The sequence below is a fragment of the Oncorhynchus gorbuscha genome, linkage group LG07 (assembly GCF_021184085.1).
Source record: "Oncorhynchus gorbuscha isolate QuinsamMale2020 ecotype Even-year linkage group LG07, OgorEven_v1.0, whole genome shotgun sequence".
NCBI lineage: Eukaryota > Metazoa > Chordata > Actinopteri > Salmoniformes > Salmonidae > Oncorhynchus > Oncorhynchus gorbuscha.
In genome coordinates this window covers 1320984-1336915 of record NC_060179.1, presented here as the reverse complement: position 1 = coordinate 1336915, position 15932 = coordinate 1320984, and the positions used below count along the sequence as shown (strand labels likewise).

Here is a 15932-nt window from a genome sequence, read left to right as displayed (position 1 = left end):
ATTGAGGTGTGACCGGACCCTGCTGCTCTGAGCTCTGTGATTGGTGATTGAGGTGTGACTGGACCCTGCTGCTCTGAGCTCTGTGATTGGTGATTGAGGTGTGACCGGACCCTGCTGCTCTGAGCTCTGTGATTGGTGATTGAGGTGTGACCGGACCCTGGTGCTCTGAGCTCTGTGATTGGTGATTGAGGTGTGACCGGACCCTGCTGCTCTGAGCTCTCTGTGATTGGTGATTGAGGTGTGACCGGACCCTGCTGCTCTGAGCTCTGTGATTGGTGATTGAGGTGTGACCGGACCCTGGTGCTCTGAGCTCTGTGATTGGTGATTGAGGTGTGACCGGACCCTGGTGCTCTGAGCTCTCTGTGATTGGTGATTGAGGTGTGACCGGACCCTGCTGCTCTGAGCTCTGTGATTGGTGATTGAGGTGTGACCGGACCCTGCTGCTCTGAGCTCTGTGATTGGTGATTGAGGTGTGACCGGACCCTGCTGCTCTGAGCTCTGTGATTGGTGATTGAGGTGTGACCGGACCCTGCTGCTCTGAGCTCTGTGATTGGTGATTGAGGTGTGACCGGACCCTGCTGCTCTGAGCTCTGTGATTGGTGATTGAGGTGTGACCGGACCCTGCTGCTCTGAGCTCTGTGATTGGTGATTGAGGTGTGACCGGACCCTGCTGCTCTGAGCTCTCTGTGATTGGTGACTGAGGTGTGACCGGACCCTGCTGCTCTGAGCTCTCTGTGATTGGTGATTGAGGTGTGACTGGACCCTGCTGCTCTTAGCTCTGTGATTGGTGATTGAGGTGTGACCGGACCCTGCTGCTCTGAGCTCTCTGTGATTGGTGATTGAGGTGTGACCGGACCCTGCTGCTCTGAGCTCTCTGTGATTGGTGATTGAGGTGTGACTGGACCCTGCTGCTCTGAGCTCTGTGATTGGTGATTGAGGTGTGACCGGACCCTGCTGCTCTGAGCTCTCTGTGATTGGTGATTGAGGTGTGACTGGACCCTGCTGCTCTTAGCTCTGTGATTGAGGTGTGACCGGACCCTGCTGCTCTGAGCTCTGTGATTGGTGATTGAGGTGTGACTGGACCCTGCTGCTCTTAGCTCTGTGATTGGTGATTGAGGTGTGACCGGACCCTGCTGCTCTGAGCTCTGTGATTGGTGATTGAGGTGTGACCGGACCCTGCTGCTCTGAGCTCTCTGTGATTGGTGATTGAGGTGTGACTGGACCCTGCTGCTCTGAGCTCTGTGATTGGTGATTGAGGTGTGACCGGACCCTGCTGCTCTGAGCTCTGTGATTGGTGATTGAGGTGTGACCGGACCCTGCTGCTCTGAGCTCTGTGATTGGTGATTGAGGTGTGACCGGACCCTGCTGCTCTGAGCTCTCTGTGATTGGTGACTGAGGTGTAACCGGACCCTGCTGCTCTGAGCTCTCTGTGATTGGTGATTGAGGTGTGACTGGACCCTGCTGCTCTTAGCTCTGTGATTGGTGATTGAGGTGTGACCGGACCCTGCTGCTCTGAGCTCTCTGTGATTGGTGATTGAGGTGTGACCGGACCCTGCTGCTTTGAGCTCTCTGTGATTGGTGATTGAGGTGTGACCGGACCCTGCTGCTCTGAGCTCTGTGATTGGTGATTGAGGTGTGACCGGACCCTGCTGCTCTGAGCTCTGTGATTGGTGATTGAGGTGTGACCGGACCCTGCTGCTCTGAGCTCTGTGATTGGTGATTGAGGTGTGACCGGACCCTGCTGCTCTGAGCTCTGTGATTGGTGATTGAGGTGTGACCGGACCCTGCTGCTCTGAGCTCTGTGATTGGTGATTGAGGTGTGACCGGACCCTGCTGCTCTGAGCTCTCTGTGATTGGTGATTGAGGTGTGACTGGACCCTGCTGCTCTGACCTCTGTGATTGGTGATTGAGGTGTGACCGGACCCTGCTGCTCTGAGCTCTGTGATTGGTGATTGAGGTGTGACCGGACCCTGCTGCTCTGAGCTCTGTGATTGGTGATTGAGGTGTGATGGTGGGCTGTGAGTTTGGATGACTTGGTTAGTTTGTGTGTGTTTAGTAGACTGCAGTGTACAAGATGGCTGCCTCAGCCATCTTTAAGTGCATTGAAGCGCCCTCTGTTGATCGGTTGGTGGGGTTAAAGTAGACCTTTTCGCTGTAGGTGACCATTATGGATTCTTCATCCCTGAGAAAGCCCTAAAGGTTGAGCTTTTGGTGCTAGTCAGGGAGGGTTTAGAGAGAGAACAAATTCTCTCATTGAAAGATGATGAGGGGGAAGCTTCAGGAGAGGAGACGGGTAGACCTTCCAATGCCAAGTCGGAGGACAGGGCGGAGGACGGGGTTGCTCGTACCCCCTTTAAGCCCTGATATGATCTTCTTCTTCGGGTCGTTCAGACAGGACCACTAGGCTGAAGGTGAGGCTTGGTTAGAAATGGAGCTAAAAGATAGAGACAGATGCAGTTTGAACTTGAAATTAGGAGAATAGAAGCCGACAAGGAGGTGAGGATCCGACAACTGGAGCTAGACGCGACTCCACAACCTGCTCACCATCACGCTGGCATCAGACGCTGAAGGCGATGCTACACAAGTACTGCATGGATACCAGTACTGTTGGGACTTTACCGTTTAACTGGTAAAGTGGAAGCAATTGTTGCTTTTCCTGCTCCCACAACTCGCCGCCAGTTGCGCAAATTCCTGGGGATGGTAGGGTACTATCGTACATTTTGTAAGAATTTCTCGACGGTAGTAGCTCCCCTTTCATCTCTGCTTAGTCCCAAGGTACCATTGAAGCGGTCCCAGGACTGTAACTATGCTTTTGAGGCCGCCAAAGCTCCACTTTGCACAGAGATCCTTGGGCCCATTGGCATGCCATTGATCTTGTTCAGTATATTCTCCTATGTTGTTGTTGTTGTTGTTGTCTCAGACCGGACAGACCTTCAGGAAGCATTTCACTCACTCTACACCGGTTGTTTAACAATAAAATGGGATTTGACAGATACACACACCATCCTGTAAGTCTGTCAATATGACCAGACCGTTGATATCTCTGTTTACGATCATGTTGCTGTGTGTCAATCAAATCAAATTTATTCATATAGCCCTTCGTACATCAGCTGATATCTCAAAGTGCTGTACAGAAACCCAGCCTAAAACCCCCAAACAGCAAACAATGCAGGTGTAGAAGCACCGATCATGTTGTTGTGTGTCAATATGAGCAGACCTTTGATATCTCTGTGTACGATCATGTTGCTGTGAAGGTAGAAGACTCCCTGGAGGATCTGTCTGGTGTAGCGCCGCGTCACCTTCTCTGTCAGCGCCCCATATGCCTTCAACTGGTCCTTAATGGAACCCTGGAATAGACAGAGAAACTGGTCAGACGGAGAGACGGGACAGAGATACCGGTCAGACGGAGAGACGGGACAGAGACACCGGTCAGACGGAGAGACGGGACAGAGACACCGGTCAGACGGAGAGACGGGACAGAGACACCGGTCAGACGGAGAGACGGGACAGAGACACCGGTCAGACGGAGAGACGGGACAGAGACACCGGTCAGACGGAGAGACGGGACAGAGACACCGGTCAGACGGAGAGACGGGACAGAGACACCGGTCAGACGGAGAGACGGGACAGAGACACCGGTCAGACGGAGAGACGGGACAGAGACACCGGTCAGACGGAGAGACGGGACAGAGACACCGGTCAGACGGAGAGACGGGACAGAGACACCGGTCAGACGGAGAGACGGGACAGAGACACCGGTCAGACGGAGAGACGGGACAGAGATACCGGTCAGACGGAGAGACGGGACAGAGATACCGGTCAGACGGAGAGACGGGACAGAGACACCGGTCAGACGGAGAGACGGGACAGAGATACCGGTCAGACGGAGAGACGGGACAGAGATACCGGTCAGACGGAGAGACGGGACAGAGACACCGAATAGACAGACAGACGACCAGACAGACACACCGAATAGACAGACAGACGACCAGACAGACACACCGAATAGACAGACAGACGACCAGACAGACACACCGAATAGACAGACAGACGACCAGACAGACACACCGAATAGACAGACAGACGACCACAGACACCAGACAGACACACCGAATAGACAGACAGACGACCACAGACACCAGACAGACACACCGAGAGACGAGAAAGACACCAGACCGACCGATTGACAGAAATACCAGACCGACAGAGAGGCCAGACAGACAGAAAGGCCAGACCGACAGAAAGGCCAGACCGACAGAGAGATCAGACCGACAGAGAGATCAGACGGACCGACCGACCAACGGGGGGACCAAACCGACCGACAGAGAGACCAGACCGACCGACAGAGAGACCGACAGAGAGACCAGACCGACAGAGAGACCAGACCGACAGAGAGACCAGACCGACAGACCGACCAACGGGGGGACCAAACCGACCGACAGAGAGACCAGACCGACGGGGGGACCAAACCGACCGACAGAGAGACCAGACCGACCGACAGAGAGACCAGACCGACAGAGAGACCAGACCGACAGAGAGACCAGACCGACAGAGAGACCAGACCGACAGAGAGACCAGAGAGACCACGGGGGACCAAACCGACCGACAGAGAGACCAGACAGGTGACCAAAGTTAACAGAGAGAAACATGTTTTAGAGACCAGACCGACAGAGAGACCAGACTGACAGAGAGACCAGACCGACAGAGAGACCAGACCGACCGACAGAGAGACCAGACAGGTGACCAGTTAACTTAAACATGTTTTATTATCAAACACCAGATAGGTGTACTACTACTACTACACCTATCATACTACTAACAATACATTACACTGCACCTATCATACTACTAACAACACATTACACTGCACCTATCATACTACTAACAACACATTACACTGCACCTATCATACTACTACTACTAACAACACATTACACTGCACCTATCATACTACTACTACTAACAACACATTACACTGCACCTATCATACTACTACTACTAACAACACATTACACTGCACCTATCATACTACTACTACTAACACATTACACTGCACCTATCATACTACTACTACTAACACATTACACTGTTGTAATTACATCATTACACATTGTCTGTGCACTGCTTGAACATCAGGGCCCATTTTGAGCAGTTTATTGTTTCAAAACAGAATGCCCTCAGCATTTCTCCTGTTTTCAGTCCTTAACACCGTTGCCTGGCAGCATTCCCTTCTCTTCCTGTTTTCAGTCCTCTGAGGGGAAACAAGATCTGCTCAGTCACACCTGTGACGCACAACAGACAGACCCTCACCAGGGAAACCAAGGAGCAGGCCCCTTCCCCTCTCATACTACTCCTGGCCCCCTCTAACTGGCCACATTACGTCCTGGCCCACCTATCATACTGCCCCGTCCTGGCCCCCTCTGCCCCGTCCTGGCCCCCTCTGCCCCGTCCTGGCCCCTATCATACTGCCCCGTCCTAACAACTCCATTACACTGCACCGTCCTCTCTGCTCCTCCTGGCCCCCTATGGCCCCCTCTAACAACACCTGGCCCCCTCTGCACCTCCTGGCCCCCTCTGCCCCTCCTGGCCCCATCTGCCCCGTCCTGTTGTAATTACATCATTACACCTTGCCCCTCTGCCCTGTCCTCCTGGACATCAGGGCCCATCTTTGGCCCCCTCTGCAGTTTCTTGTTTCAAAACAGTCCTGGCCCCCTCTGCATTGGCCCCCTCTCTCCTGCCCCCTCTTTGGCCCCCTCTGCCAGTCCTGGCCCCCTCTGCACCGTCCTGCCCCCTCTGCTCCGTTCTGCCCCATTCCCTCCTGGCCCCCTCTTCCTGTTTGCCCAGTCCTCTGCCCCCTCTGGTCCTGGCCCCCTCTGCTCCAGTTCTCCCCCTCTGTCCTGGCCCCCTCTGCTCAGTTCTGCCCCCTCACCCGTCCTGGCCCCCTCTGCTCCGTTCTGCCCCCTCTGCCCCGTCCTGGCCCCCTCTGCTCCGTTCTGCCCCCTCTGCCCCGTCCTGGCCCCCTCTGCCCCGTCCTGGCCCCCTCTGCCCCGTCCTGGCCCCCTCTGCCCCGTCCTGGCCCCCTCTGCCCCGTCCTGGCTCCCTCTGCCCCGTCCTGGCCCCCTCTGCCCCGTCCTGGCCCCCTCTGCCCCGTCCTGGCCCCCTCTGCCCCCTCTGCCCCCTCTGCCCCTCTCCTGGCCCCCTCTGCCCCGTCTGGCCTGGCCCCCTCTGCCCCGTCCTGGCCCCCTCTGCCCCGTCCTGGCCCCCTCTGCTGGCCCCCGTCCTGGCCCCCTCTGCTCCGTCCTGCCCCCTCTGCTCCGTTCTGCCCCCTCTGCTCCGTTCTGCCCCCTCTGCTCCGTTCTGCCCCCTCTGCTCCGTTCTCCATGCTCCGTTCTCCCTTTCCACTTCACACTTTTGGTAAGACGGATCAATTACTCCCTGGCTGGTATCCCTCCACCCCTCCACTCCTCCACTCCTCCACCCCTCCACCCTTCTCCACACCCCTCCACCCCTCCATGCCTCCACTCCTCCCCCTCCACTCCTCCATCCCTCTCCACACCCCTCCACCCCTCCACTCCTCCATCCCTCCATCCCTCCACCCCTCCACTCCTCCACCCCTCCACCCCTCCACCCCTCCACCCCTCCATCCCTCCACTCCTCCATCCCTCCACTCCTCCACCCCTCCACTCCTTTCAGAGGCTGATAGGATCCAGCAACATAGCCAGACCAGACACACTGACTTGGCCCCAGGCCACTGACCAACACCCTTCTCCCTCTCTGCCAGCTAACCTCAGAGAAGTATAAACATGTCCCACGACCAGACAATGTGTGACTAAGACACTTAACCTCGACACCGCCTAAGTAACAGCTGGGATATTAATAACAGGGGCCACTAGGGCAAAGAGGATTGGGACAGTATGGGGAGGGGGCAGAGAGGACTGGGACAGTATGGGGAGGGGGCAGAGAGGACTGGTTAAAGAAAGAATTGGGACTGGGGTAAAGAGGGGTAGAACGGACTGGGGTAGAACGGACTGGGGTAGGAAGGACTGGGACTGGGGTCAAGAAGAGGGGGTAGAATGGGCTGGGGTAAAGAGGAGGGGGTAGAATGGACTGGGGTAAAGAGGAGGGGGTAGAATGGACTGGGGTAAAGAGGAGGGAGGGTGACTGCTACTCGTTTGGTTCCCTGGTTTCCAGAGAACATGACCTCATAAACCATGGTGTTCTGCTGACAGGAATGACTGTATATGAGAGCTGGTGACACTGCGGTTTGCCGTGGGTTGATTTGGGTTTGGCAGATAAAACGTTCTGTCTCCGATGCTTGCCTGAAGGAAACTCGTCTACTTCTATTATAGTCAACGTTCAGATGGTAAACCAGTCTGTTTTAATGTCTGCTGGTCTTCATGCTAACATCACGCACCACATCAACAGTCCAAATCTAACAGACACCATCCCTGCCCCCTACTGCACCCCAGCTGCCCCCTACGCACCCCAGCTGCCCCCTACTGCACCCCAGCTGCCCCTACTGCACCCCAGCTGCCCCCTACTGCACCCCAGCTGCCCCCTACTGCACCCCAGCTGCCCCCAGCTGCCTCCTACTGCACCCCAGCTGCCCCCTACTGCACCCCAGCTGCCCCCTACTGCACCCCAGCTGCCCCCTACTGCACCCCAGCTGCCCCCTACTGCACCCCAGCTGCCCCCTACTGCACCCCAGCTGCCCCCCACGCACCCCAGCTGCCCCCACGCACCCCAGCTGCCCCCACGCACCCCAGCTGCCTCCCACGCACCCCAGCTGCCTCCCACGCACCCCAGCTGCCTCCCACGCACCCCAGCTGCCTCCTACGCACCCCAGCTGCCTCCTACGCACCCCAGCTGCCTCCTACGCACCCCAGGCATGAACTCAACAAAGATGGTGAGTTTCCTCTTCTCCAGGTCCCTGGAAGACCCGTAGTACTGAACGATCCGCTCATGATGCAGGTTCTTCAACAGCTGGACCTCACACTCCAGAGCATTCACCTCCTACACGGGGGAGAAGGGGGGGAGAGAGGTAAATCTGTGTTCTCAGGAAGCTCTGTGTTCGGACAGGTAAATCTGATCCCTCCCACTCACCTTGCTGGTTTCCTGACAATCTGGGTCAAAGGGCACCTGTTTGGCGGCCAGCTCCCGTCCGGTGTCGGCGTCGTAACAGAGGTATACCTCCCCAAACGCCCCACGACCCAGCAGCTTCCCCTGACGCCAGTTCACCGGCGCCTGCGGAGCTATGAGACAGAAAACACCACACGTCGTCAACTAGGAGAACCCTCCGCGCGTCGTCAACTAGGAGAACCCTCCGCGCGTCGTCAACTAGGAGAACCCTCCGCGCGTCGTCAACTAGGAGAACCCTCCGCGCGTCGTCAACTAGGAGAACCCTCCGCGCTAGGAGAACCCTCGTCAACTAGGAGAACCCTCCGCGCGTCGTCAACTAGGAGAACCCTCCGCGCGTCGTCAACTAGGAGAACCCTCCGCGCGTCGTCAACTAGGAGAACCCTCCGCGCGTCGTCAACTAGGAGAACCCTCCGCGCGTCGTCAACTAGGAGAACCCTCCGCGCGTCGTCAACTAGGAGAACCCTCCGCGCGTCGTCAACTAGGAGAACCCTCCGCGCGTCGTCAACTAGGAGAACCCTCCGCGCGTCGTCAACTAGGAGAACCCTCCGCGCGTCGTCAACTAGGAGAACCCTCCTAGGAGCGCGTCGTCAACTAGGAGAACCCTCCGCGCGTCGTCAACTAGGAGAACCCTCCGCGCGTCGTCAACTAGGAGAACCCTCCGCGCGTCGTCAACTAGGAGAACCCTCCGCGCGTCGTCAACTAGGAGAACCCTCCGCGCGTCGTCAACTAGGAGAACCCTCCTAGGAGCGCGTCGTCAACTAGGAGAACCCTCCGCGCGTCGTCAACTAGGAGAACCCTCCGCGCGTCGTCAACTAGGAGAACCCTCCGCGCGTCGTCAACTAGGAGAACCCTCCGCGCGTCGTCAACTAGGAGAACCCTCCGCGCGTCGTCAACTAGGAGAACCCACCGCGCGTCGTCAACTAGGAGAACCCTCCGCGCGTCGTCAACTAGGAGAACCCACCGCGCGTCATCAACTAGGAGAACCCATGTCCTGTGCGCTCAGTTCAAGCATGGCGGAGAACCCTAGTGGGTTCGTCAACTAGGAGAACCCACGCTTTGGATAAAAGCGTCATCAATTTAGGAGAACCCACCGCGCGTCATCAACTGGTATGTCTGAATGTAACCAGGGGGTGGTTAGAGGACCTGGTATGTCTGAATGTCACCAGGAGGTGGTTAGAGGACCTGGTATGTCTGAATGTCACCAGGTGGTGGTTAGAGGACCTGGTATGTCTGAATGTAACCAGGAGGTGGTTAGAGGACCTGGTATGTCTGAATGTAACCAGGAGTCTATATTGGGGTGTAACTCACATCTGGGTACTTCCCTGCGGGGGCAGCTCTTCTCTGGGCCTCGGCCCAGCGTACGGAGGTCGCTGTACTGTAGAGTGCTGTCTCCGTTGTAACTCCGGGTCTGACTGGATGGAACCAGCTGAAACAGGTTCTCCTGAGGCATGAAGCTCCGAGGGAATGTCCTCCGACCTGGACACACAAACATTTTTATGCATAACACGCAAACACACACAGTTCTAAGTACGTCAATGGATGTAAAAGCAACTCCCTCTGATGATGAAAGAGATTACGCATATTATGGACATGTTGGAACTGATGGATATTTGGAGGCTTAAAAACATTGGAGGCGGCTTAATTAGGAGATGGGAGAGGCTTGCAGTGCGATCTGCGTCACAAATAGAACTGACTTCTATTTTAGCCTTTAGCAACACAGACACTAGTTGGCGCGCGCAATATTTGAATAATATAGATTTCTAAATTTATTTTGCCATGCCCACAACGCGAGCAGTGTAGTAAGCCTGTTAGGGGTAGTGAGGCCTATCTGAGATATCTACTGCAGCCCTCATCCTCCACGTACAACACCTATTCTGACAGTCACATTCTGTTAAAGGTTTCAGTTCGCTGCAGTTAGAGCCTGGAACGAGCTGCAACAAACACTCAAACTGGACAGTTTTATCTCAATCTCTTCATTTAAAGACTCAATTGGCAAATGTACTGCAAATTGAGAGATAATGTGACTAAACGTAATAAAACGAGGAAGAAACTATACTATGAAACAAACTTACCACATCTTCAATCTAAACCAACTAGAGAGTGTGTGCACTCAGGCCTGGAGGGAAGCTAAAGTCATAATGCTACCTAAGAATAGTAAAGCCCCTTGTACTGGCTCAAATACCTGACCAATCAGCCTGTTACCAACCCTTATACTTTTTGGGGAAATTATGTTTGACCAGATACAATGCTATTTTACTGTAAACAAATTGACAACAGAATGTCAGCACACTTATAGGGAAGGACATTCAACAAGCAGACTACTTACACAAATGAAGGATGATTGGCTGAGAGAAATTGATGATAAAATGATTGTGGGGGCTGTTAGACATTATTGATCCTCGTCTGCTGCTGGAAAAATATTACCGTTCAACAGTTTGGGGTCACTACACATTTTTTTGTCCATTAAAATACATCAAATTGATCAGAAATACAGTGTAGATATTGTTCATGTTGTAAATGACTAGTGATAGCTGGAAACGTCAGATTTTTTAAAATGGAATATTTACTTAGGCCCATTATCAGCAACCATCACTCCAACCAGCCTTCATTTCTCAGAACAAGAATAGACTGTCGAGTTTTAGAAGAAATTTCTTTGCTTTCAAAAACAAGGAATTTCTAAGTGACCCCAAACGTTTGAACGGTAGTGTGTGTGTTCTGGCTTTATATCCCCTGCTATTTTGTGGATAAAGAGTTACATGTTTAACAGAACACAGAGGGTGTTATTTAATAGAAGCATAATCCACGTAGAATCAGGAATTCCCCAAGGCAGCTGTCTAGGCCCACTACCTTTTTCCTTGACTAAAGCCAGTGTGTTTATGTATGCGGATGACTCAACACTATACACGTCAGCTACTACAGTGAGTGAAATGACTGCAACACTTAACAAAGTGCTGCATGGTGAAGTCGATGTGCCTGGTGTACATCATGCCGGAAAACTCGTTCAGGAGAAAGCCCTCTTACTGTGTAACGATAGAGCAGCATCGTTCAGGAGAAAGCCCTCTTACTGTGTAACGATAGAGCAGCATCGTTCAGGAGAAAGCCCTCTTACTGTAACGACAGAGCAGCATCGTTCAGGAGAAAGCCCTCTTACTGTAACGACAGAGCAGCATCGTTCAGGAGAAAGCCCTCTTACTGTAACGACAGAGCAGCATCGTTCAGGAGAAAGCCCTCTTACTGTGTAACGATAGAGCAGCATTGTTCAGGAGAAAGCCCTCATACTGTAACGATAGAGCAGCATCGTTCAGGAGAAAGCCCTCATACTGTAACGACAGAGCAGCATCGTTCAGGAGAAAGCCCTCTTACTGTGTAACGATAGAGCAGCATCGTTCAGGAGAAAGCCCTCTTACTGTAACGATAGAGCAGCATCGTTCAGGAGAAAGCCTTCTTACTGTAACCACAGAGCAGCATCGTTCAAGAGAAAGCCCTCTTACTGTAACCACAGAGCAGCATCGTTCAAGAGAAAGCCCTCTTACTGTAACGATAGAGCAGCATCGTTCAGGAGAAAGCCCTCTTACCATCACTGAAGTCTTTGCAGCCATTGGACAAGTGGAATTGACGAGGGAAAGTTCCTCCTTTACTGTGGCGCCCTGCAGGGGGAGCAGAGACAGAGAGTCAGTCAGCCAGCTGGTCAGCCAGCCAGTCATGTCCTACTAATGATTAGTTGATGGCAGGAGGAAGGAGGGAGAACGTATTGCTGAAATAATGTTATGAAGCCTAACATCCTGGAGAGCTGAGATGACAAATCAAATCAAGTTTTATTAGTCACATGTGCCGAATACAACAGGTGTAGTAGACCTCACAGTGAAATGCTGAATACAACAGGTGTAGTAGACCTCACAGTGAAATGCTGAATACAACAGGTGTAGTAGACCTCACAGTGAAATGCTGAATAGAGGTAGATGGGGAGACAAGGGGAAGGTAGATGGGGAGACCAGGGAAGGTAGATGGGGAGACCAGGAGAGGGGGAGACCAGGAGAGGGGGAGACAAGGAGAGGGGGAGACAAGCAGAGGGGGAGACAAGCAGAGGGGGAGACAAGCAGAGGGGGAGACAAGCAGAGGGGAGACAAGCAGAGGTGGGGGAGACAAGCAGAGGGGAGACAAGCAGAGGGGAGACAAGCAGTGGGGAGACAAGCAGAGGGGAGACAAGCAGAGGGGGAGACAAGCAGAGGGGGAGACAAGCAGAGGGGAGACAAGCAGAGGGGGAGACAAGCAGAGGGGGAGACAAGCAGAGGGGGAGACAAGGAGGGGGAGACAAGCAGAGGGGGAGACAAGCAGAGGGGGAGACAAGCAGAGGGGGAGACAAGCAGAGGGGGAGACAAGCAGAGGGGGAGACAAGCAGAGGGGGAGACAAGGAGAGGTGGATGGGGAGACAAGGAGAGGTGGATGGGGAGACAAGGAGAGGTGGATGGGGAGACAAGGAGAGGCGGATGGGGAGACCAGGAGAGGCGGATGGGGAGACCAGGAGAGGTGGATGGGGAGACCAGGAGAGGGAGACATGGAGACCAGGAGAGGTAGATGGGGAGACGAGGAGAGGTAGATGGGGAGACAAGGAGAGGTGGATGGGGAGACCAGGAGAGGTGGATGGGGAGACCAGGAGAGGTAGATGGGGAGACAAGGAGAGGTAGATGGGGAGACCAGGAGACCAGGAGATGGGGAGACCAGGAGAGGGGGAGACAAGGAGAGGTAGATGGGGAGACAAGGTAGATGGGGAGACCAGGAGAGGTAGATGGGGAGACCAGGAGAGGGGGAGACCAGGAGAGGGGGAGGGAGACCAGGAGATGGGGGAGACAAGGAGAGGTAGATGGGGAGACAAGGAGAGGTGGATGGGGAGACCAGGAGAGGTAGATGGGGAGACAAGGAGAGGTAGATGGGGAGACAAGGAGAGGTGGATGGAGACAAGGAGAGGTAGATGGGGAGACAAGGAGAGGGATGGGGAGACTAGGGAGGGGGAGACAAGGAGAGGTAGATGGGGAGACAAGGAGAGGTAGATGGGGAGACAAGGAGAGGTAGATGGGGAGACAAGGAGAGGTAGATGGGGAGACAAGGAGAGGTAGATGGGGAGACAAGGAGAGGTAGATGGGGAGACAAGGAGAGGTAGAGGGGGAGACAAGGAGAGGTAGATGGGGAGACAAGGAGAGGTAGATGGGGAGACAAGGAGGGAGGTAGAGGGGGAGACAAGGAGAGGTAGAGGGGGAGACAAGGAGAGGTAGATGGGGAGACAAGGAGAGGTAGGGGAGACAAGGAGAGGAGATGGGGAGACCAGGAGAGGTAGATGGGGGAGACAAGGAGAGGTAGATGGGAGACAAGGAGAGGTAGATGGGGAGACAAGGAGAGGTAGATGGGGAGACAAGGAGAGGTAGATGGGGAGACAGAGGTAGATGGGGAGACAAGGAGAGGGGGAGACAAGGAGAGGGGGAGACAAGGAGAGGTAGATGGGGAGACAAGGAGAGGTAGATGGGGAGACAAGGAGAGGTAGATGGGGAGACAAGGAGAGGTAGATGGGGGACAAGGAGAGGTAGATGGGGAGACAAGGAGAGGTAGAGGTGGGGGAGACAAGGAGAGGTAGAGACAAGGATGGGGAGACAAGGAGAGGTAGGGGAGACAAGGAGAGGGGGAGACAAGGAGAGGGAGATGGGGAGACCAGGAGAGGGGGAGACCAGGAGAGGGGAGACCAGGAGAGGGGAGACCAGGAGAGAGGGGGAGACCAGGAGAGGTAGATGGGGAGACAGGAAGGAGAGGGGGAGACCAGGAGAGGTAGATGGGGAGACAAGGAGAGGTAGATGGGGAGACAAGGAGATGGGGAGACAAGGAGAGGTAGATGGGGAGACAAGGAGAGAGGGGAGACAAGGAGAGGTAGATGGGGAGACAAGGAGAGGGGGAGACAAGGTAGATGGGGAGACAAGGAGAGGAGATGGGGAGACAAGGAGATGGGGAGACAAGGAGAGGAGAGGGGGAGACAAGGAGAGGTAGATGGGGAGACAAGGAGAGGTAGATGGGGAGACTAGGAGAGGTGGATGGGGAGACAAGGAGAGGTAGATGGGGAGACAAGGAGAGGTAGATGGGGAGACAAGGAGAGGGGATGGGGAGAGGGGGAGAGGTAGATGGGGAGACAAGGAAGGTAGATGGGGAGACAAGGAGAGGGAGATGGGGAGACAACCAGGAGGAGGTAGAGGGGGAGACAGGAAGGTAGATGGGGAGACAAGGAGATGGGGAGACAAGGAGAGGGGGAGACAGGAAGGTAGAGGGGGAGACAAGGAGAGGAGATGGGGAGACAAGGAGAGGTGGATGGGGAGACAAGGAGAGGAGATGGGGAGACAAGGAGAGGTGGATGGGGAGACAAGGAGATGGGGGAGACAAGGAGAGGGGGAGACAAGGAGAGGTAGATGGGGAGACAAGGAGAGGTAGATGGGGAGACAAGGAGAGGTAGATGGGGAGACCAGGAGAGGTAGATGGGGAGACAAGGAGAGGTAGATGGGGAGACAAGGAGAGGGGGAGACAAGGAGAGGTAGATGGGGAGACAAGGAGAGGTAGATGGGGAGACAAGGAGAGGTAGATGGGGAGACAAGGAGAGGTAGAGGGGGAGACAAGGAGAGGGGGAGACAAGGAGAGGGGAGACAAGGAGATGGGGAGACAAGGAGAGGGGGAGACAAGGAGAGGGGGAGACAAGGAGAGGGGGAGACAAGGAGAGGGGGAGACAAGGAGAGGGGGAGACAAGGGGGAGGGGAGACAAGGAGATGGGGGAGACAAGGAGAGGGGAGACAAGGAGAGGGGAGACCAGGAGAGGTAGATGGGGAGACAAGGAGAGGTAGAGGGGAGACAAGGATAGGGGAGACAAGGAGAGGTAGATGGGGAGACAAGGAGAGGGAGAGGAGAGGGGGAGACAAGGAGAGGTAGATGGGGAGACAGGAGAGGAGAGGGGGAGACAAGGAGATGGGGAGACAAGGAGAGGTAGATGGGGAGACAAGGAGAGGTAGATGGGGAGACAAGGAGAGGTAGATGGGGAGACAAGGAGAGGTGGATGGGGAGACAAGGAGACCAGGTAGAGGGGAGACAGGAGAGGGAGAGGTAGATGGGGAGACAAGGAGAGGGGGAGACAAGGAGATGGGGAGACAAGGAGAGGTAGGGGAGACAAGGAGAGGGGAGACAAGGAGATGGGGAGACAAGGAGGGGAGACAAGGAGAGGGGGAGACAAGGAGAGGGGGAGACAAGGAGAGGGGGAGACAAGGAGAGGGGAGACAAGGGAGGGGAGACAAGGAGAGGGGAGACAAGGAGAGGTAGAGGGGGAGACAAGGAGAGGTAGAGGGGGAGACAGGAGAGGAGAGGGGGAGACAAGGAGACCAGGGGGGGAGACAAGGAGAGGTAGAGGGGGAGACAAGGAGAGGTAGAGGGGGAGACAAGGAGACCAGGAGAGGGGAGACAAGGAGAGGAGAGGGGGAGACAAGGAGAGGTAGAGGGGGAGACAAGGAGAGGTAGAGAGGGGGAGACAAGGGAGGGGGGAGACAAGGAGAGGTAGAGGGGGAGACAAGGAAGGTAGAGGGGGAGACGAGGGGAGAGGTAGAGGGGGAGACAAGGAGAGGTAGAGGGGGGAGACAAGGAGAGGTAGAGGGGAGACAAGGAGAGGGGAGACAAGGAGAGGTAGAGGGGAGACAAGGAGAGGTAGAGGGGAGACAAGGAGAGGTAGATGGGGAGACAAGGAGAGGTAGATGGGGAGACAAGGAGAGGTAGAGGGGGAG

At 55.1% G+C, this 15932-nt stretch overlaps 1 protein-coding gene across 1 annotated transcript in view; it reads right to left on the bottom strand.

Annotated features, from left to right (window-relative positions):
• The window catches only part of map3k22 (mitogen-activated protein kinase kinase kinase 22), a 46830-nt gene extending 35063 nt beyond the window's left edge, over positions 1-11767 (bottom strand). Inside the window, exons 1-5 of the mRNA XM_046355396.1 lie at positions 11715-11767; positions 9448-9615; positions 8104-8252; positions 7882-8013; positions 3218-3347 (exon numbers count right to left, since the gene is read on the bottom strand). Coding sequence (XP_046211352.1) covers positions 3218-3347; positions 7882-8013; positions 8104-8252; positions 9448-9589 — 553 coding nt within the window. The 5' untranslated portion in view covers positions 9590-9615; positions 11715-11767. The remainder of the gene's footprint in view (positions 1-3217; positions 3348-7881; positions 8014-8103; positions 8253-9447; positions 9616-11714) is intronic.
• Positions 11768-15932: the final 4165 nt, after the last annotated feature.